The sequence below is a fragment of the Ovis aries genome, chromosome 14 (genome assembly GCF_016772045.2).
Source record: "Ovis aries strain OAR_USU_Benz2616 breed Rambouillet chromosome 14, ARS-UI_Ramb_v3.0, whole genome shotgun sequence".
In the NCBI taxonomy this organism is placed as follows: domain Eukaryota; kingdom Metazoa; phylum Chordata; class Mammalia; order Artiodactyla; family Bovidae; genus Ovis; species Ovis aries.
This window is the reverse complement of record NC_056067.1, coordinates 44,194,680-44,218,276: the sequence shown is the minus strand read 5'-3', so window position 1 is coordinate 44,218,276 and position 23,597 is coordinate 44,194,680. Positions and strand designations below refer to the sequence as shown.

General features: G+C 39.9%; 1 protein-coding gene and 1 non-coding gene across 10 annotated transcripts in view; one reads left to right on the top strand and one right to left on the bottom strand.

The window, feature by feature from the left end:
• Positions 1-23,597, bottom strand: part of GARRE1 (granule associated Rac and RHOG effector 1) — an 81,079-nt gene that overhangs the window by 41,747 nt on the left and 15,735 nt on the right. For 4 of the 9 annotated variants that reach the window (XM_042231957.1, XM_027978204.2, XM_042231958.1 and 1 more), the window contains one exon: positions 8,549-9,826. In XM_042231957.1, coding sequence (XP_042087891.1) covers positions 8,549-9,043 — 495 coding nt within the window. In that variant the 5' untranslated portion in view covers positions 9,044-9,826. Of the gene's footprint in view, positions 1-8,548; positions 9,827-10,271; positions 22,719-23,597 lie in introns of all 9 variants that reach the window. The other 5 variants (XM_060398483.1, XM_060398486.1, XM_060398484.1 and 2 more) reach the window with 3 other exon arrangements.
• TRNAG-UCC (transfer RNA glycine (anticodon UCC)) lies at positions 240-312 on the top strand. The gene has a single exon. It is a non-coding gene; the product is annotated as a tRNA-Gly (tRNA).

Below are 23,597 nucleotides of genomic sequence, written 5' to 3'. Positions count from 1 at the left end.
AGAAACATTTCTCAGAAATGTTTTTTTCTGAGCTCTGTGAGCTGTTCTAACAAATTAATCAAATCTGCGGAAGGGGTCATGGGATTCTTTTGATTTATAGCCAGTTGTTAAGAAACATAGGTAACACCCTGGACTTGTAACTGGTATCTAAGTGAGGCGTTAGGGGGAATCTTGTGGGACTGAGCCATTAACTGTGGGATCTGATGCTAACTCCAGGAAAAAGTGTTAGAACTGGGGCTTCCCTGGTGGTTTGGTGGCTAAAACTTTGTGCTTCCAATGCAAAGGTCCCAGGTTCGATCCCTGGTCAGGGAACTAGATCCCACATGCCCGCAACTAAGAGTTTGCACGCTGCAATTAAAAAAGATTCCACATGCTGCAGTGACGAAGATTCCAAGTGCAGCAACTAAGACCCAGTGCAGCCAAATGAACAAAGAAAGAAATAGATACACACATATATATATATACATATATATATATAAACGTATTAGAACTGATCCCAAATTGCTTTGTATAGGAAAACCCCCCAACAACAAACTTAGGACCAGAGTGCCAGAGGAGTATTCTGTGAGACAGAACACAGGACTTTTCCTAAATACTTCTGTTTCTGTTAAAAGACCACTTCGTATGAACAAATCACTCCATGAAATGGAATTATTTATTGGGTGTTTATGATACATTACTCCTGTCATGTGGTCATAAGTTTCTCTCTCCCTTTTTTTTAAACTTGGAAAATGTCTAACCATACACAAAAACTGAGTATAACAACCCCTCACCCCATGTACCCATCAAAAACCTTCAACAAGTAAAACCATTTTGCTATGTTTTTTTCATCCTTCTCCCTAACTCTACCTTATTCTGCCGGAATGTTTTGGAGCAAATCCCAATCAACCGGGACCCAATACATGTTCAAAGTTCCCAACTTATCTTTAAAAATGTCTTTTTGGGGGGAATTCCCTGGTGGTCCAGTCCTTAGGACTCCACGCTTTCACTGCTGAGGACCCAGGGTCAAGGAACTAAAATCCCATCAGCTATGTGGTGTAGCCAAAAAAAGTCTTTATTTTTTTGACTTGAATTTCAACTCCAAAAACCTCATTTTATTTGGTTGTTTTATCTCAATTCTCTTTTAATTTGTATCTCTTAACTCTCTACTCAATTTTTCTTCATGCTACTAGACTTGCTGAACAAATCAAGTCAACTGCCTATAGAATATGCCACTTTCTGGATTTGTGTGATTGCTCCCTTGTGGTGTTATATAACTTGTGCCACCACACCCAAATTTCCTGTAGAGTGGTTATTCCTTCTAGAGGCTTGACTAGATTATTTCAGGGTCCTTCCCATGCCAGGATATGGCAGAAAGATGGATAAGTACAAGACTGCATTATGGGAGTGCTGTATAGTTCTTATCAGGAGACACAATCACAAGGTTGTCTCGGATTCAGTGATGCTGAGGTTGACCAATGGATTTGGCTGAGAAACGCCCGATTCCTCTCCAGCAGCCTTTCATCAAATGATTTTATCCCCCATTGTTGACCACCACCTGAGTCAATTAATTCATTATGGTATACAAAATGGTGAGTTTTCTAATCATATCATCTTTTCTACACAGGAGAGTACTCAGAGTCTTCTAAATAGAAGAAAACTTCCCTCATCCACTAGGGCTATATTTGGTTACCCTGAAAAATGTCTGTAGTGGAAAAGCAGGAAATTTGCTTAACTCCTCATTTTTCTCCTTTTAATTAACAATTTTCAGAACAATGAGTGGGCTGCACAGCACTTTTTTTTTTCATCTTTTTCCATCCTTTTATTTATTCTTGTTGGCACAGAGTTTTCTTTTCTTTTTTTTCAATTGGAGGGTAATTACTTTACAGTATTGTGGTGGTTTTTGCTATACATTCACATGAATCCACCATGGGTGTATATGTGTTCCCCATCCTGAACCCTCCTCCCACCTCCCTCCTCATCCCATCCCTCAGGGTCATCCCAGTGCCACTAGCCCTGAGCACCTCAGCTTATGCATCGAACCTGGACTGGCAATCTGTTTCACATATGATAATATACATGTTTCAATGCTATTCTCTCAAATCATCCCACTCTCACCTTCTCCCACAGAGTCCAAAAGTCTGTTCTTTACATCTGTATCTCTTTTGTGCACAGCACTTCTTAACAAATCAAAGGGTCTAGTCCCTCCAGAGTGACTGATACCCTCTGGCCCCAGGAGCGTCTACCCATAAAGATGGGCTGGGAAGGCAGTAAATCTTATTTGTTGTTCACAGTGAAATTTTGCACAATCACCCAAATTTCAACTGCCTAATTAATTACAACTTCTTCTAATAGCTAAAATCTGAAGACAATTTAGATAACAGATTCAGTTGGTTAAAAGAACAGCCAAGAAGAGTGACAGAAATTAACAGCCTGAAAACTGGATTTACATATTTTTTTATAAAATGAATTTGAGTTTCTGATTAATACCAGCAATTTGAATTTTCATTTGGCATATATAGTTAGGAAACATTTACTCCATAATCTGTTATGGAAGGTCAACTAGACAAAACAAGAAAGAAGTAACACTGAATTTTACCTTTAGGCAAAAAAAGAAAAGAAAAAAAAACACTATGCAAATTTAATTCCATTAGGGTTAATGAAAATCACATTTTGAAACCAGCTTCTAATATTTTCCATTACTGTTGCTCTGCAGCATTTCTGGCATACATCTATCCAAAATAAATGTTAAAATGCCTGAATTAAGGTCCTTAAGAGTCAGTCAGTGCTCACAAATAATTATTTCAAACATATTCATAGGTACACAGTATAGAAAAGATATCTGTCAATGCAGAGAACTGAAAGTCAAGGTGTAATTACATAAAGACTTGATTTAAAGTCTATTTATAATATGGTGACACAGGGGGTCCTCTGATTTACAATTTCCACTTGTGCAGATTCAACCAACTACAGGTCAAAAATATTCAGGGGAAAATACTCTAGAAAGTTCCAAAAATCAAAACTTGAATCTGCCATAGGCAACTATTAGATAGCATTTATACTGAATTTAATAACTATTAACACTGCATTTAAACTGTATTAAATTTTATAAATAATCTAGAGATTATTTAAATTATACATGGGAATGTATGTAGGTTCTATATAAATATTATGACATTTCATATAAGGGACTTGAGAATCTTCAGATTTCAGTACAGGGGGTTCTAGAGCCAATCCCCTGCAGATGTTGAGGGACACTGTACTTGGAAAGTCACTAAAAATGCTGGAAGATATAAAATACATCCCTTTAAAGGCATACAACTCTTGGGAACCCCGTATCAATACTGAGGTCCCAACGTGAAACCAGAGCCCCAGAGCTCCGAAGTGGTGAAGAAAGCAAGGCGAGAGGTGTCATCACTTCGTCTTGCTGTCCTCCTCTCATCCTCCCTGCAGAGAATGACCTCTTTACCTGTCTGACCTCACCCCTCGTGTCCGTTTCACTCATCGTTTCAGCCATGACAGACCCTCACTGCTCTTCACACACTCAGGTTTGCTCCTGCCTCAAGAGCTTTGTTCCCTCTCCTCAGAGCCCTCTTTTCCTGGCTATCATCAAGGCCTGCTTCTTCATCTCCCCCCGTTTCTTTCTCAAATATCACATTCTCACTGATGCCTTTTCTAACCAAGTGTCTAAGATCACAGTCCTCATCTATCTTCATGAAAGGAGGCACTTCTGTCTTGTTCGCCGCTGCTTCCTCTGTGCCTGGCACACAGAAAGTGTGCAACATGTATCTGTTTAATGAACACATGAACTACAAGTCAGTTTCATTCTTTCACTTACATATTTGCACTGAAAAAGTAATTTCATTTAAAAAGAGTGACAGATGTTTGTAAAAAGAAGTTAACATTTGTGACTTTCTAATAAATAAAAACCTAGTTAGGGGACTGCCTATACTTCTTTAATATGAACTACATGTTTTGCTTGCAAATGAGTCTAAGGCTCAGTATCAGTTAGGATACCAGATTTTTAGGACAAATAAAACTGAGGTAGACAAAACCAAAGAGAACTCACAGCCACTCAACTCATGTAGCCTGGCCTTTAACAGGAACATTGGAATTAACATACCAATGAAGATGCCTCTAGACTCTAAAAGATAAAGACAGCAGGTCTCATGTGGTCTACCTGCAAAAAATGCTGTGGGATGTCAAAGCTTTATATGATGAACAAATTCAACATGGGAAACCATATTTTTCCTGAATTCATTTTGGCTGGACTGATAGAGACTTACACAAAGGAATCCCCATGGAGCACTTGATTAAGATCATACTTCTAATTTTAGACAACATTCCAGTTCATATACAAAGTAAACTCTACATTTTCTATAAATCCAGAGGGGGGAAAATCCCATCTGAACTGTCAACTGGCTTGTTCAAAAAATCCTAGCTACTGCAAGTGTCCCACATCCCTCTCCATTCCCTTCCCTGAGCATCCCCATTCTATGCATGCTCAGTTGCTCAGTCATGTCTGACTCTTTTGCAACCCCATGGACTGTAGCCCAACAGGCTCCTCTGTCCATGGAATTTTCCAGGCAAGAATACTGGAGTGGCTAGCCCTTTCCTACCCCAGGGGATCTTCCCGACCCAGGGATCGAATCTGCATCTCTTGCATCTCCTGCACTGGCAAAGTGGGTTCTTCACCACTACACCACCTGGGAATCCTAGTTACAAGGTAATAGAGCAGTGACTACTGGTAGAAGAGGTCCCTAAGGGCTTTTATGCTGAAAAGATCCTGACAGTTTTTACATCAAGCAAGGTAATACTATTGCCATCTTATAACACCCAAAGAGACAATAACACAGAAGGGAAAGGGAGGTGGCCTGCCTAAAGAACCAGGAAATAAATGAGTAGAGCAAATGTCCTAAGACTGGCAACTTTTTCCACCTAAAAGCGTTCTGGGGAGAAGAATGACCTGCTGTACATTCCTCTCTGATGCTGACTCTGTACATAATTGTGCTCTGTACTTCAGAGAAGGGCTAATAGCACCTTTCAGGCCATGCTGGAAGCAATAATAACATGGGATGACAACTAACTGGGTAAAGTATTTCACTCACTAATTGCTTCTGATCTTCACAAGAACTCTTGTGAAGGTGGGTGGTAATTCCATTTTACAGATGGGCAAACTGAGGCTTACAGACGTTAGAAGATTTGCTCAACATCACACAGACAATAAGAAGCAGAGTCATCTTCTAAACCCACATTTTCTGATTCCATGCCCCATAATAAGCAGTGTCACAGCACTAGTTAATCCTCACAACTTACTTCTCTAACAGTGGGATTACGAAGGTGAACCACTTGAAGTAAGGGGCAGAGTCACTAATGAATACAGACAGGACAGGACTCATGTACACCCTGCCTGCCCCAGAGCACACAGTCAGCAACTGCAGTTCCTAGACACAGGCGGCAGGGTCTGTCAATCAGTGAGCATATCCCAAACCTGACTTTAACTCAGGGAGCATCAGAAGCATGTTTTCGCCCCCTCAAGGGGTGGGACAGTGGAACTAGTACTCTATCTCAGGTTTAAAATGGTCAAGCATTTGAACACTGAATTCAGGGCTTTCTTCAACCACAGTGCTAGGCTCAGCTGCCAAGCACAGGTCCTTGCCTAGTCAGTCAAGTTCATCCATGTTAGACCACAGATTGTTTCCCCAAGGATGAATGCTAAAGAGCATCTCTGGGCCTTGCCGATAAAATCTTTAAAAGCCAACACAGGGGAAAAAATGCCTAACTATTCCATCTGAATTGGTGAATATCCTGAGAGAGAGGGACCACGGCGGTACATAAATTTCAGAAACAACAAATACTGTTCTGTGGAAATAGCAAAATGTTAAGTCTGCAGGCCTACATTTGGCAATCACATTTTAGGATTTACTTGTAAGTCAGCAGTTTGAAACCCAGAATACAAGCATAGATTCTAAAACCCATCAACAGCACTTAGTTTCCAGTTTAGACTCTGAAAGCCTGTTTAGCCCATTATACACAAAAACATGGTAGTGTTCCAGCTATCCTAATCACATTTCAATGGGGAAAGTCAAGCCAAAACACAACAAGAAATACTTCCCTTTCTCAGCTCAAATGGTCCACACTAGTCCCAGAAAAGCAGAAGGGACCGGCTAAGTGCTACTGCACCCAGTGGGTTACTTCACTCCAAGTCCTCAGGGTTAGTGCATCCTTCTCTAGTTGTCCTGTCCTGGGGAACAAGGGCACTTGCCCACTGGGTCAGAGGGGAAGTGGCCCTGGAGGCCTAGCTGTCTCCTTCAGCACTTGGAGGCATGGCCTGAAGAAGAGTTCAGTAATGTTCATGTTAAAATAAGAGGCTTTGGCCTCATTTTTCAAACCACTCTTGACTGAAATTCTAAATAAAGCTAATGATGGTTGTGCCATTATAGGATGATAGCTGTAACAGTCTGGGCCTAATACTGTTCAACTGTTTCAGAGAACGCAGAGTCTCTAAGTGCTCTCTTGTCACATCTCTGCCCAGCAGCAATCAAGCACACAGGGAGCTGCACTTGGTTTTTCACATAAAGCAAACAAAAGTCACAGCTGTGTATCTATGCATGTAGACACAGTAGTCTGGAATGGCACACACCAACCCAGTCAACAGTGGTCTCTTCTGGGAAAAGGAATGAGATGGGAGAGTCGAGCAGTACTGTTAAATTTTACTGCTTGAGTTTCTTTTGAGAAGTACAATTTTTTTTTTAAAAATATGCTTTATATATGATTTACATGTATAATATTAAAAAATACTTTAAACTATGCCAAGCCACTTTTAAAAACACTGCAAAATCATGCTTTCTCTGACTATATGCCATGACTATAGGAAAAAAATCAGAAAATAAAAATATATTTGGATAGGTTCAAAACAGAATGACCCAAGGAAGATATTACACATGTATACATTTATACCAGCAGATTCAGCAATAGGCCAAATCCAGTCCAACAGACGAGTCTACAAGGGAAAACTGGTTATCAGATTTTTAAAGGGTTATTTTTTTAAAAACCCAAAAAACAAAGAATTTGTGAAAGAGACAAATGTGGCCCACGCAGCCTAAAATTTACTATTTGCCCTCTACAGAAAAAATCTGAAGATGCCTAATGCCTGATTTAAACCAAGACTATTATGTCTTTTCGAAAATAATTTTAAATTCCTCTTGGAAGACTTTCCCAGTAGTTCAGTGGTTAAGAATCCACAATGCAGGAGACATGCGTTCAATCCCTAGGTCCTAAAAGATCTCACATGCCGTGGAGTAACTAAGTCCATGTGCCACAACTACTGAGCCCCCACGCCTGGAGCCCATGCTCCACAACAAGAGAAGACACTGCAATGAGAAGTCGGCGCGCTGCAACTAGAGTAGCCCCCTCTCACCACAACTGGAGAAAACCTGTGCAGCAGGGAAGACCCAGCACAGCCGAAAATAAAACAAAAAAATTCCTTTTGGAAATGCTTTCCAAATCACAATATGCCTTTTAAACACACTGAAAGTGAGTCATAATACTTAATAGCTTAGCTTTTGTTCCCCCCAAACCCACAAGAGTATAAGTTAGCTTATTCAGCCACTGCAATCATGAGATTTGGTTCAGAAGACTGGTGATTTCCAAAAATCAAATACAACCCCGGGATGCTGGAAAAACATTCTCCTTCCTAGCATCCAGAAATCTAACCTCTGATGTGCTGCTAAAATGTACAAGGACACATGGAAAAATCAAACTCAGACGAACTCTCTGAGCAACTAAAAATAATTTTAAAAATCTAGCAGTGGAGTGAATTTACGAGATGACAGTTCAACAATTATTTTCTAAATGAAGGAAGGAAAAACATCACCTTTATTCTGAATGAAATTCATATTCCAATTTTATAAAGCCCTGAAAAAGGGAGAACATTTCATTTTGACTACCAAAGACCTAAGAAATGTCCTGAATAAGAATCAAATGTATCCTAATATGAACAACTATAAATTCAGAACTGGAAAAATACCTTTATCCTGTAAACATGTGTAGAACTTGCTACATTAAACCAACAGGTCTATATAATGACAATTCACAAATAAATCTTTATAATCACATTTAGAATTCTCAGTCCCTACTGTGTACTTTATCCCCTGGAGAAGGGAATGGCAACCCACTCCAGTATTCTTGCCTGGGAGATCCCACGGACAGAGGAGCCTGGCGGTCTACAATCCATGGGGTCGCAAGAGTCGGACATAACTGAGTGACTATCACATCACATCACTGTGTACTTTAACAGCATGTTATTTGGAAATTAACTTCCAAGTTGAAAATTTAAAGAAAATCTAGGCTAATTAATTTGTTTAATAATCTTCTATCCTACTTAATTTTAAATGAAAGCAATTCAAAACGTGGCATGCAAAAAAAATTTTTTTTCATAAGAACAGAGTATCAGTGGAAAGAGGACAAAGACCATCATTTCAGTGATTTGAGAAAAAACTAAAACAACATTCTCACTTACCTCTGGAATACACTTTCCAACCCAAGTATGACAGAGAAGATACTCTACCTCAATGTCCTGGAGACTGAATTCCTTCTGATCCGTCAAGTTCGCAGCCCCAGCACTAAGCTCCATCAGCATCTTGGCAATCTCGGGCTTGATGGCTGAAGTCAGCCGACTGGCTGCTTCCATGACGTGCTCCTGAACATCTTTGAGCTGCATGGCTGCCTTGGAGTAGTGAGAGTTCCTGAACACAGTGCTGAAGAGATCTGTGAGGAAAGTACTGGCACGGCAGAAGACGTTGAGGGCATCCAGGTACTTGGAGATGCCCTGCTGGATGTCGGCAATGGGAGTGGAGTGGGGCATGGCGTGGTGGCAGCTGCCTGCAGCGGTCAGGCTGCCCAGGGGCGTGGTGGTGGCCGCAGATGCCAGGGGAGCACTCAGTGCTCGGCCCAGCTCGGGCACTGGGTACTGCTGGTGCTGCTGCACCTTCTGCTTGGACCCGCCAAGCAGGAAGCGCCGCTTGTAGTCCATTTTACTGTCCTGGGCACTGCAGCAATACATGCGGGAAGGGCACTGTCCCAGTGACCGGGAGAGGGTCAGGGTTCTGATTCCTTTTTTTTTCTTCCTAAAACCGTGGCTAGGTATAAAAATAGTGGAGTTCTGCAAATCTAAGTTTTAAAAAAGGCATTTCCATGAGGCAGGTGACCATGTGATCCAATGTCGACGTGAAAAGGACAAGAAGTTTATATAGTTAATATTTTCAGTGGAGGCAGGACTTCTGACAAAAAATAAGTGTGTCCAAAATGCTATATAAGAACTGTTAGCATTCCGTCCTCTTAATAAAAAGATATGGTTGCTGAGGAAAATGTTTACTGAGAACTGCTTTGCAAGAATATTTTGATACTTGTATTTACAATGGCAGAAAAATAACTTAACTTTAAAAAATGTAATATAATGTATCTTCAATATACCAGAAAAGTTAGAACCCAAAAACCCACAAGCTGATCAACAGCAATTTAAAAAGCAGTACAGAATCACTTCACACTAAGTCCTTAGGAAGATCAAATCTCAGAATTTTGACAGAGCCTGCCTGCCAAATCCATTTACCTGTAAAGCTTTTTCTAAATGTGAAAAATTTCCAAATTTCCTTTAATATTTTCTGAAAACAAGTTTTTTTTTCTTCAAAAAAATGGCATTTGTTATTATAAGTCGTCTTCTTTCCTTTTGTTTGCTGAGGTAGCGGTTTCCTTGTAACATTAATAAGAGGTGCTTCCAGACTGGGTTGGCCCTCAATTGTAAAGTCTGAAGCAAAAATGCACAGATGTAAGGCTTCTAAGTCATTTCCTGTGAGGGGGGGAAATAGACAGAATTAGGAGAGTTATAGGACAGTGAGTAATTCTGGAACATTAACTCCTGAAATGCTATCATCCACAAAGGTGGGCTCCAAATGAATAAGAAACATTATAAAAGAGTAGAACTATGATATAATGATGGTTAGAAAATTCTTCAAGTTGTAGTACAAAAATAACACAACAAAAAAGTTTGATTCCACACAAACCGCTTCAAAGTTCAGGCTGACAAGTGACACATCACGCGGGGCCTGGACTAATGTTTGTGCTTGACATTCCCTTGTTTTTTCCTCAAAGAGCTCACAAATCCAATTAGAAGAGTACCCGATTAGGACTGTTGACAAATACAGCACTCACAAAACCTTAAGGGGGATTGGGAAGTGCAGCGATGAGCAAAAGACTGAGAAATCAAGGTTGTTATGAAGGAAATGTTACTCTACCCTAAGGAGGTAGGCCATGATTATACACCAGGTTTTGATAAGCACAAGAGTGATGGCCAGGGCTCATCAGATGAAAGAACTACCACAGCAAAGACTCTGAAGCAAGATGACTTTAGGTCTGTTCAGGATACCCAGGTTGGCCGAAGTGCAGCATCTGAAAGACAGAGGCTGGAGAGGTGAGTGGCTGGCAGGTTTGCTTCTCATCCTCATCCAGTACCAATTTCCCCTCTAGATGATCAAAGCAAAGTCTAAGAGGCTGTGCCAGTTCCTACACCCTCGGGAGGCTTCTACACAAGCCCTGGCTCTGGATAGGTGTAAAAAGCAAGGTCTAAATATCCCTGGTTGTCATTTCTGAACCTACAATAGTGAAGCAGTGTGATTCTCCCTCCACAGCTAATTAGGTTTACACTTGCCTTAACAACCTGCTCTCTCAAACATAACAATAGTTCAAATACACTTTATTGAATGACATATGTAGTCTACATGATGTCTGAATATAGTTTGATCTACTTATTGAGAACTAGCTTTTCTTTCTACTTTGCTTTTTTGGTAGATAAAAATAAATACGTCATACCGTGACATCACCAATTCAATGCACATGAGTTTGAGCAAATTTCAGGAGACAGTGGAGGACATGGAAGCCTGGCGTGCTGCAGTTCATGGGGTCACAGAGTCAGACATAATTGAGTGACTAAACAACAACCACCTTTTCACTCATTATAGCCAATTACCATGCCTTCTTTATGATTCTACAATTCCATTAGGAACCCAGGAAGGTAGACAGGTTATAAGAGCAAGAGATGAGAAAAGCGTTATGAATACAAACACATACTCTAAAAGTACAACCCTAACCTGGCTAGCATATAAATCCAATTAAACTGGCACCATTTGTAGCTCTGTGTTCAAGAGAATTTTGACTCTTAAAAACTCTCATAAACTTTTCAAGAAATGATATATCAAACAGCTATATGTAAGAAATATGTTCCCAAATGTTCATTTTTCAAATTAATTACATATAATAAGGCAATCATATCCATCCCTACTCAAGTGTTCCACTGTTACCAATGTGGCTGTACAAATTCAGAAGGGCAAGAGAAACACTCAGCAGGAGTGTTGAAGGATAGAAGACTGCTCACATGGAAACGGTGTGTTCTGTGAAGGACAACTATCACCTTGAACTGGCCACAGTGAGTGTCTTACACCCTTCTTTGTTGTGTGTTGCACACTGGTGCTCCTGGCTCTGAGAGTCCACCCCCATTCCTCTGCCAATGATTCAAGAAGGTCAAGTAAGGCCCACACACTCACTCAATTTTTTAATAAACATCGTAAACATTAAACTTTTTTCCACTTTCAGTTCAGTTCAGTTCAGTTCAGTTGCTCAGTCGTGTCTGACTCTTTGCAACCCCATGAATCACAGCATGCCAGGCCTCCCTGTCCATCACCAACTCCCAGGGCTCACTTAGATTCACGTCCATTGAGTCAGTGATGCCATCCAGCCATCTCATCCTCTGTCGTCCCCTTCTCCTCCTGCCCCCAAGCCCTCCCAGCATCAGAGTCTTTTCCAATGAGTCAACTCTTCGCATGAGATGGCGAAAGTACTGGAGTTTCAGCTTTAGCATCATTCCTTCCAAAGAAATCCCAGGCTGATCTCCTTCAGAATGGACTGGTTGGATCTCCCTGCAGTCCAAGGGACTCTCAAGAGTCTTCTCCAACACCACAGTTCAGAAGCATCAATTCTTCGGCGCTCAGCCTTCTTCACAGTCCAAAGTTTATGTAAATGAAACTGGTAATGCTTAAAAATATACTACTTCACCAAATTCATCTGCAAATTCAATGCAGTCTCTATCAAAATTTGAACCTTTTCCACAGAAATAGGCAAGCTGATCCTAAAATGCATATGGAAGTGCAAGAGACCCAAGATAACCTACCAAGTACTGAAAACAAGACGTCAGAGGACTCACACTTCCTAATTTGAAAACCTAGGTGTGAAGCTACAGTAACAAAGACAGCAGAGCACTAGCATAAGGAAAGACATATATGTAAATGGAATGCGACTGAGAGTGTGGAATAAACCTAGACACCTATGGTCAGCTAATTTTAGACAAGGGTGCAAAACCATTCAGTTGAGAAAGAACAGTCTTTTCAATAAATGATGGGACAACTAGATATCCTCATGGAAAAAAATACATATGAATAAGAACCCCTCTCTTATATTATAAACAAAAGGTAACTCAAAATGGATCAAAGACCTCAATGTTAGAACTAAAACTTTTAAAGCTCTTAAAAGAAAATATAGGTGCAAATTTTTGTGATCTTAGATTAGGCAATGGTTTCTTGGACATGACATCTTAAAACACAAACAATAAAAGAAAAAATAGATAAGCTGGACTTCATCAAAACTAAAAACATTTGTGCATCAAAGGTTACTACCAAGGTGAAAAGACAACCCACAGCATGGGCAAAAATAATGGAAAATCATGTATCTGTTAAAGGTCTAGTATCCAGAATATAAAAAGAACTTTAAAAAAAATTTTTTTAAGACAAATAACCTAGTAAAATATGGACAAATTATATGAACAGATGTTTCTTGAAAGACATACAACTAGCCAATAACCAAATGAAATGATCCCCAACATGGATAGTCACTAAGGAAAAACAAATCACAGTAAGATATCACTTCACACATGCTAGCATGACTACAGTAAAAACAAGCAAAAAACAAAACAGAAAATAAGTGTGGGTGAGAATGTGGAGAAACCGGAACCCTCCTAAGTTGCTGGTGAGAATGTGAAATGATGCTGCAACTGTGAAAAACAGTTTGGCAGTGCCTCAAAACATTAAACAGAGAGTTGCCATTGAGACCAGGCAATTCTACTCTTAAGCATATACCCAAGAAAATTGAAAAACATCAGTTCATTAAAAAAAAAAAATTACACATGAATGTCCATAGCATCATTATTCATAACAGCCCAAAAGTGAAACAACTCAAGTGTATCAACTGAAGAATGAATAAACAAAATGTGGTATAGCCACACAATGGTATATTATTCAACCATAAAAAATAAATGAAACATTGATAAATGCTTGGAGAAGGAAATGGCAACCCACTCCAGTATTCTTGCCTGGAAAATTCTATGGACAGAGGACCCTAGCAGGCTACACAGTTCATAGGGTCACAAAGAGTTGGCTACAACTGAGTGACTGAGCACACTGATAAACGCTACCGTGTGACTGAACCTTGAAGACACTATGGTAAGAGAAAGAAGCCAGAAATAGAAGGCCAGATAAAATGTGAGATTCCACTGACATGAAACATTCATATAAATCAAACGCAAAGAGACAGAAAAAAGTAGATCAGTAGTTGCCAGGACCTAAGGAGAGGAAGGAAATGGGGAGTGGTTATCAATTAATACAGCTTTTTTGAGATAATAAAGACATTCTAGAATTAGATGGTGGTGATGGTTGCACAACTATACTTCAAGTTTAAAAAAGTCATTAAAAAGGAAAAAAGAATTAAAGAAAAATATGAGAATGATGTCTTAGCAAATTCAGAATACTAATAAAAGAGATACTAAGAAAAAAAAAACAGGACCAAACAAATTCTGGAGTTGAAAAATATAATAACTGATATAAAAAAAATTAAGGGCTCAAGAGCAGGTGTAAACAGGAATCAGTGAAATTACATATTAACCAATTGAGATTATCTAGACTGAGAAACAAGAAGAAAAATGTCTCAGAGACTGTGGGACACCACCAAGCATACCAGCATCACAGAAGGAGAAGAGAGGGAGAAAGGCACAAAAAAAGTATTTGAAGAAATCAGTTCAGTTCAGGTGCTCAGTCGTGTCCAACTCTTTGTGATCCCGTGGACTGCAGACTTCCCTGTCCATCACCAACTCCCAGAGCTTGCTCAAACTCATGTCTACCAAGTCGGTGATGCCATCCAACCATCTCATCCTCTGTCATCCCCTTCTCCTCCTGGCTTCAATCTTTTCCAGCATCAGGGTCTTTTCCAAGAAGTTCTTCGCATCAGGTGGCCAAAATATTGGAGTTTCAGCTTCAGCATCAGTCCTTCCAATGAATATTCAGGACTGATTTCCTTTAGGATTGAGTGGCTTGATCTCCTTACAGTCCAAGGGACTCTCAAGAGTCTTCTCCAACATCACAGTTCAAAAGCATCAATTCTTTGGTGCTCAGATGTCTTTATAGTCCAACTCTCACATCCAGACAGGACTACTGGAAAAACCATAGTTTTGACTAGACAGACCTTTGTTGGCAAAGTAATGGCTCTGCTTTTCAATATGCTGTCTAGGTTGGTCATAGCTTTTCTTCCAAGGAGCAAGCATCTTTTCATTTCATGGCTGCAGTCACTGTCTGAAGTGATTTTGGAGCCCCCAAAATAAACTCTCTCACTGTTTCCATGGTTTCCCCATCTATTTGCCACGAAGTGATGGGAGCGGATGCCATGATCTTAGTTTTCTGAATGTTGAGTTTTAAGCCAGCTTTTTCACTCTCCTCTTTCACTTTCATCAAAAGGCTCTTTAGTTCTTCAATTTCCGCCATAAGGGTGGTGTCATCTGCATATATGAGGTTACTGATATTTCTCCTGGCAATCTTGATTCCAGCTTGTGCTTCATCCAGCCCAGTGTTTCTCATGATGTACTCTGCACATAAGTTAAATAAGCAGGGTGACAATATATAGCCTTGATGTACTCCTTTCCCAGTATGGAACCAGTCCATTGTTCCATGTCCAGTTAGTTCTGTTACTTCTTGACCTGCATACACCGATTTCTCAGGAAGGAGGTTAAGGTGGTCAGGTATTCCCATCTCTTTCAGAATTTTCCACAGTTTGTTGTGATCCACACAGTCAAAGGCTTTGGTGTAGTCAATAAAGCAGATGTTTTGTTGGAACTCTCTTGCTTTTTCGATAATCTAACGGATGTTGGCAATTTGATCTCTGGTTCCTCTGCCTTCTCTAAATCCGGCTTGAACATCTGGAAATTCACAGTTCACGTACTGTTGAAGCTTGGCTTGGAGAATTTTGAGCATTACTTTGCTAGCGTGTGAGATGAGTACAATTGTGCAGTAATTTAAGCATTCTTTGGCATTGCCTTTCTTTGGGATTGGAATGAAAACTGACCTTTTCCAGTCCTGTGGCTACTGCTGAGTTTCCCAAATTTGCTGACACATTGACTGCAGCACTTTCACAGCATCATCTTTTAGGATTTGAAGTACCTCAACTGGAATTCCATCACCTCCACTGGCTTTCTTTGTAGTGATGCTTCCTAAGGCCCACTTGACTTTGCATTCCAGAATGTCTGGTTCTAGGTGGGTGATCACACCACTGTGGTTATCTGGGTCATGAAGATCTTTTTTGTATACTTCTGTGTATTCTTGCCACCTCTTCTTATTATCTTCTGCTTCTGTTAGGTCCACACCATTTCTGATCTTTATTGTGCCCATTTTTGCATGAAATGTTCCCTTGGTATCTCTAATTTTCTTGAAGAGATCTCGTCTTTCCCATTCTATTGTTTTCCTCTATTTCTTTGCATTGATCACTGAGGAAGGCTTTCTTATCTCCTTGCTATTCTTTGGAACTCTGCATTCAAAGGGGTGTATCTTTCCTTTTCTCCTTTACCTTTAGCTTCTCTTCTTTTTTCAGCTATTTGTAAGGCCTCCTCAGACAACTGTTTTGCATTTATTTTTCTTGGGGATGGTCTTGATCACTGCCTCCTGTACAATGCCACAAATCTATGTCCATAGTTCTTCAGGCACTCTGTCTATCAGATCTAATCCCTTGAATCTATTTGTCACTCCCACTGTATAATCATAAGGAACTTTAGATCATACCTGAATGGTCTAATGGTTTTCCCTACTTTCTTCAATTTAAGTCTGAATTTGAAGAAATAAAGTTCCCAAATTTCTCAAATTTGATGGAAAGCACATGAATCTATACATTTATGAAGTTCAACAAACTCCAAGTAGGATAAACTGAAAAAAAAATTCAGTCTAGATACATTATAATCCAATGCCGAAAGCCAAAGAGAGACTCTTGAAAGCAACAAGAGAAAAACAACTCAACATACAGTTGACTCTATAGTTATGTAAAGTTGCTATGAACACTGAATTAGCAAATACTAAATCAGTACTCTTAGAAGACATGCAAAGTTAAGATCCTGTAAATGTCTGGTCAAAACATTTTTACCAACCAATTAACATATAACCTTGTTTTATGTTTTTATTTAAAGATACCTTAGTTAACATATATTGTTGAGTCATTAACAGTGAACTCGCAGGCAATAGCACTATAACTCATATCTAATCAAACTCATTAAACATGGATTTTCTCTGTTAGGTACATCACAGACTTCCTGGATTTAGGAACACTAGAGAGCACTTCAGCAATATACTTAGGGGCCATTTTAAACAGTGAAACTGCCAACAAAAAGTATAAAAATGCAAAAAACGTGGCACTAAAGAGACTATGAAAAGAATACTTGTTTATAGTCTGAGAGCTGAAATGAGAAGGCAGACAGTCACCCTGTTCAACCCCAGCTGGGGGTGTGCATGTTGGGCAATTCAAATTTTTTGCCACTTTGCACATGTCTACCACTGACCACAAGAGGTCTGCAAGTATTTATTTTATGTTGCAAATAAATTTTAGCCACTAAGCTAATCTGCAAACACAGGATCTGAGATTTGTGAGCATCTATGTGAGGATCAACTATATACATAATACTACTTCAAACACTTGTATTCCCAACATAATGGGGTACTCCTCTTCTTAAAAATAAACAAAAACATCAATCTACAAAACAAATAATCAGAGGGTTACTGACCATCTTAAAAGATACATAGAAACTCCTTTAAGTAGTGAACCCCAGGATATATTTAATGTAACAATTCAACTACTTCATTATGTACAACCTTTCAGGATTTCATTGTGATTTTAAAAGGCTCAAGCTTATATATTTAAGGTATAATCCATCTGACAAATTAGAAGTACATAATTTATAGAGACAAATTTATGCTTAAAGAGAACAAGTATAGACTTGCCTGATGGTGCAGTGGGTAAGAATCCATTTGCCAGTGCAGGGGACACAAGTTTGATCCCTGGTCCAGGAAAATCTCCATGCTGCAGAGCAACTAAGCCCATGCACCACAAATACTGAATCCATGCTCTAGGGCCCATGAGCTGCAACTACTGAGTCTGTGTGCCACAACTGCTTAAGCCCATGTGCCCAGAGCCTGTGCTCCGCAACAAGAGAAGCCACCACAATGAGAAGCCCGAGCATCACAACTCGAGAGATCCTGCCTTGCCGCAAATAGAGAAAATCCAAGAAGACCTAGCACAGCCAAGAAATAAATTAATTTTTTAAAAAGAGAGACAACAATTACATTTGGAGAATCACCTACTCCCTTTTTCTCCCTTCTAGAATCCATTATTTTAAAAAGAAAATTTGTAAACACTAAACAAGCAGAAGAATTGTTATTATTCATTACACTTTTTATTTTAGTGCTACGCTTATGGTGAATATTTTTATAAAAATGCCAGTGTATATTACAACTGCTTAAAGAACAACTTAACAAGTTAAAATATACGTTAATATCTCACTGACTGGTTTGCATGTAGCTGCTTCATCAAAGATGATTACTTCAATCAAAAAGACAAACAATAACAAGTGTTGGTGAGAATGTAGAGAAACTGGAACCCTCCTACATTGCTGGTAGGACTGTAAAAAGTATAGCACTTTGGGAAACTGTTTGGCAACTCCTCAAAATAAGTACAGTGTTACCACATGACCCAGCAATTCCACTCCAATGTATATATTCAAGAGAAGAAAAATATAAATTCACACAAAAACCTACACATCGATGTTCACAGCAGCATTATTCAAAATAACCAAAAAAAAAAAGGAACACAAATCTCTTATCAACTGATGCATGAATAAACAAAATGCGGCATAGATATACAATGGAACATTAAATATATATTATGCACATATAAAGGAGTGAAGTACTGATACATGCTATTATAAAACATGGACAAATTTTGAAAACACTGTACTAAGTGCAAGAGAAGCCAGACACAAGAAGCTATATATTATATACCCTGACTGATACGTAATGCCCAGAATAGGAAGATCCATAGAAACAAGTAGATTATGAAACGGAGAGTCACTGCTAATTGAGTACAGGGTTTCTTTTCAGGGTAATAACAAGGCTTTGAAGTTAGATAGTGTGACCGTTGAACAACTCTGAATATACTATAACACATATGGTATGTGAATTATATCTCAACAAGACTGTTATTTTCCCTATGTAACTTCTCATTTAACAGCAAAAGGTACGTAATAAAAAATAAGTTTGGGGGACTTGCCTTGCAGTCTAGTGATTAGACTCCAAGCTCAGGACTTCCTGGTGGCTCAGTGATAAAGAATCCACAAGCCAATGCAGGAGGTGTGGGTTTGATCCCTGATTCAGGAAGATCCCACACGCCTTGGAGCAACAAAGCCTCTGCACCACAACTACTGAGCCTGTGCTCTAGAGCCCAGGAGCCACAGCTGCTAAGCCCATGTCCCCTAGAGCCTGTGCTCCTCAACAAGAAAAGCCAGTGTCATGAGACGCCTGTGTATCACAGCTGGAGAGCAGCTCCCACTCTCCACAACTAGAAAAAGCCCGCGCAGCAGCGAAGTCTCAGTACAACCAAAAATAAATAACCAAATAATTTTTTAAAGTGACAAAATCTACATGTTAAAAAAAAAAAGATTCCAAGCTCCCAATGCAGAGGGCATAGGTTCGATCCCAGGTCGGGGAACTAAGATCCTGCATGCCACCAAAAAAAAAAAAAAAAGTTTTCCAGGGATACCTTTCAATTCAGATGAAGGAAAAAGATCTCAAGGTACTAAATGTCTGCACTAGACCACACATCTTTACTCCCAGAACTCTAAATGCATATGGAAGTGTTCTATTCAGCACTATCCTTGTTAAGCTATGCTATAGGAACAAATCCTGAAAGGAGTGGCCTAACCTAAGATGATTTATTTCTTGCTCACATAACATTCAATGAGGGTCTGGCAGCCCTTCAGCTTGTAGGGACATCACTGGAACTTGTACTTTCCACAGTCACCTTAGCACAAGAAAAGAAACCCATATCCATTCTTCACTGCCTCCCAATATAAGTGACACACATCACTTCCCAACATAAGTGGCACACGTCACTTCCCTTTGGTCAGTATTAGTCACATGTGCCAATGTAACTGCAAGATATACTCGGAAATGTAGGGGACACATGGAATATTAGTTAAGCAGTACAGTTGGCCACAGTTGGCCACCCAGCCCAGCTGTGGCTTGCAGTTTTTACCAGATGACGAAGGGCAATTCTGATTCCACAGAGTAGAGACTGTTTTGTAATTTGGTGTCCCTACAACTGCTGTCTAGAGGCCAGGTGATTCTCACATAGGCTGCTCTAGGACACGGCTCTCTGTTGTGTTGTATGTATGCAGAGTGGGGGAGTGGAAGGAGGTGGGGAGGGAAAGGTCACAGATTCCTTTTAGAAACTGATGACAAAACACTGATAGTCAAACATGTATCCAAAACACCAGTTTTGGATTTGGAGTCCCAGGTGAAGAACCACCTGCTGCTCACACTCTCCGTGCTTCCCTTCCCTTCTCTTCCCTACAGAAGAAGGCTACATAGAGCTGGAGGCAGCAGGTGACATCATCAAAACTGCATTTAGGGTTGGTCCAGCAGATAACCAAACAGGGGAGGACAAAGGCTCAACTTAACACATTCCAGGAAACCAAAGAGAAATACATACTGGACCCTTAGTGATTTTTTATTTTTGCTTACTTTTTGTTTGCTGATTGTTCACTGGCCATGCCGTCTGGCTTGTGGGATCTTAGTTCCCCGACCAAGGATTGAACCTGTGCCCCCTATGGGGAAGCATGGGGTCCCTAATCACTGGAGTACCAGGGAATCTCCATATTGGACCCTCTGAATCCACATCATGGCCTGTGCACCTATATTCTTGAGGTGTGGTCCTCAGGTCATGAGCATCATAATTGAATTGTTAAAGACCAAAGACGCAGGACTTCCCTAGTAGTCCAGAAGTTAAGACTCCACATACCAAGGCAGGGGACACGGGTTCAATCCCTGGTTCAGGAAGATCCCACATGCCAAGGAGCAACTAAGCCCATGCCCCGAAACTACTGAAGCCATGCGCCCTAGAGCCCCTGCTCCCCAACAAGAGAAGCCACCGCAACGAGAAGCCTGCACACCACAACTAGAGAAAGCCCATGTGTAGCAACAAAGCCCTAGCCCAGCCAAGAGAAAAAAAAAAAGACCAAAGATGCATCTGTATTAGGATAAGGCTGTCTGTCTGTCACATCAGTGTTCAAGGAGTGGTTATAATGCCCACTGAACATGTTATTAAGAATGGTGAAAACAAAAGACGGAAAATTTTAAGCAATTTTTGATAAGATCCCATATTAACATTAACCTTGTTGGACTAGGTTGAAAGGAAAAAGCCAACCAAAGCTTAAGAACTTCCTTCTCTGACATTAGAATTAGAATATCCCTCTTAATGAAATGACTGTTAAAATGCTGATTCCTGGGGTACACTCCAAATCTAAAGAATCTATCTTTGGGATTAGGAGCAGAAAAAAACATGCATTTTTTACAAGATTCTCAAGTGGTTCTAGACACATACTATAATTTGAGAACAAAATTGGTCAGCTGGAAACCTGCTGAAAGTCACAAGGATGAGGACATGTGAAGATGCAGACTATATAAACACTACTTATGGCAACTCGTGTATTTCATCAACATTTCGATTCATTAAAAAATCCAGAAAGGGACTTCCACCTCCATGTGATAAATGATTCTGTATCTTAGAATCAAGGGGCTGGCTGGACAATTCAATGAAAACTTCTGCTTATACCATAATTGCTTCTAACAAAACCATTTTAGTCACAGTTAAGGTTGCGGTTCTTCACCAGACAGAACAAACAAGACCCTTAAGAAAATAAAAATTGGTTTCTACTTATTCTTAATAGATCTGGTGTTCCTGTGCTGATCTTTGCTGTAATCAAAACTAGACAGTGTTGAATTCAAGGAAGTACCATGGAACTGAAATACCATTAAAGTCCTATCATTTTCAAATGGGACTTTGCCAGAAACAATATGCAAAGAAGGTGGTGACACGCATCTAAGGAGTCATCATCATGGCAGTCATCATAACAGCCCTTCACAAAATGTTGCTGGAAGCTCAGCGACAGGCACGCACGAGGTTCATTGTTTTATCTGTTCTACTGTTGCACATGATCAAACATTTCTGTAAATAAAAAGTTTTAAAAAGGACTTCCCTGGTGACACAGTGAATAAGAATCCAACTGCCAATGCAGCGGACGTAGGTTCGATCTCGGTCCAGGAAGACTTCACATGCCATGGAGAAACTAAGCTCATGTGCCACAACTACTGAAGCCCGAGCACCTAGAGCCTGTGCTCCACAACAAGAGAAGCCACTGCAATGAAAAACCCATGTACAGTATCAAAGAGCAGCCCCTCTACATCACAACTAGAGAAAGCCCCTGTGCAGCAACAAAGACCTAGTAAAGCCAAAAAAAGTTTAAAATGCTCACAAACATGTATGTAAGCATGGGGATACATCCCTTCCTTTTTTAAAGTATTCTCAGTGCTTGTCTTGCTGTTTTTTGAAAGCCTTCCCCCCCTATTTATCTCCCTGAAGGGCTAAAATATGTTCAATCCATTTAAGGACATTTCTGCTCTGTATTTTCTTGAAAAGAATTTTCACTGGGAAAATATTCACCATTTATGAATCCACTATTCATGCTACATGGAAATAAATATGCATTGTGAAAGACCTCAGAAATTAGCTGTAGCCAAGACTTGTAAGATTTGTGTTGTATTCATAAGTTTTAATGCTGCCTAAGACTCTCAAACACATAGTAGAAAAGGACATTTTAGGAGATGTCACATCTTTTCAACACTACAATAATTTGCAAAAACTCTCAATAAATTAAAATTGAACTCAGACCTAACTATATCTTTTAAAACATTCCTTTCTATAATCAAAGTCAGCAGCAATTTGTAATTCAACCAATAACAAAGAACAGGCTTGAAACTAGGCAAAAGCTAAGTATAAAAGGGTTTTCCTTATGGCAGAAACCAACACAATATTGTATAGCAATAATCTTCCAATTAAAAATAAACAAATTTTTTAAAAAGGGCTTTCTTATACCCATAACTGATAACATTAAAAAAAAGTGGTCATCCTGAAAAAACTTGAAGGGCTTCCTTTCAGAGAATGTAGTGGAAAACAGTGGCCTTGGGGCAGACTAACTGGGTGGGATCCTGGCTCTGCCACTTACCAGCTATGTGACCTTGGGCAAGCTCCTTAACCTCTCTGTGCCTCAGTTTCATCGTCTGTAAAATAGGGATAATAACCGTAACTACTGTTATTGAGTTAAATGAGTTTATACATAGAAAGCATGTAGAATAATGTCTGGCACATATTAACTACTAAATGTTTGATGATCCTATTATCATCATTCCAATAAGTGAAAATAAGTAGGCCTTATTATTCTGCTTGTCTGAGAAAAAGTTACTGACAAGAAAGGTCTTATAAAGTCACCCAATCCCTTAACTGAGTAGAAACCTCTGTATTCTAGGGTGGCTGGCATCACGTTTCAATGATGTGATAGCTATTATCTGTGAACACAGAGAACAATTTAAAATCCATTTCAGTCATTAAGCCAATAGAGAAAAAGGAGTGAAAAACAGTCCTACTGTCAGAAATGGGGCTTCACAGGTGGCACTTGTGATAAAGAACCCTCCTGCCAATGCGGGAGACATAAGGGACTCAGGTTCGATCCCTGGGTTGGAAAGATCCCCCGGAGGAGGGCATGGCATTCCACTCCAGTATTCTTGCCTGGAGAATCTCACGGACAGAGAAGCCTGGTGGGCTACAGTCCACAGGGTCACACAGTCAGACACCACTGAAGTGACTCCGCACGCACGCAGCACTCAGCACGCGTTGTCAGAAACGGTATGGCACAAAGTAGCTTCATTTCAAGATGACAGGCTAAATAAAACAGCACATGTACTTACCTGCCCACGTTGCTCAAATCCCAAAGACATAACAGTAAAGATATTCACAAGGGAATCAACGTAACAGTAATAAGAACAGATGAGGGATACAGTCTATTTAAGTGCTGGTCACTTTCTAGAAGACAGAGAGGAAGCAGAGGAAATTGTACGACACGATAAACCAGAACAGAGCTAGACATTTCACAGAACGCATGA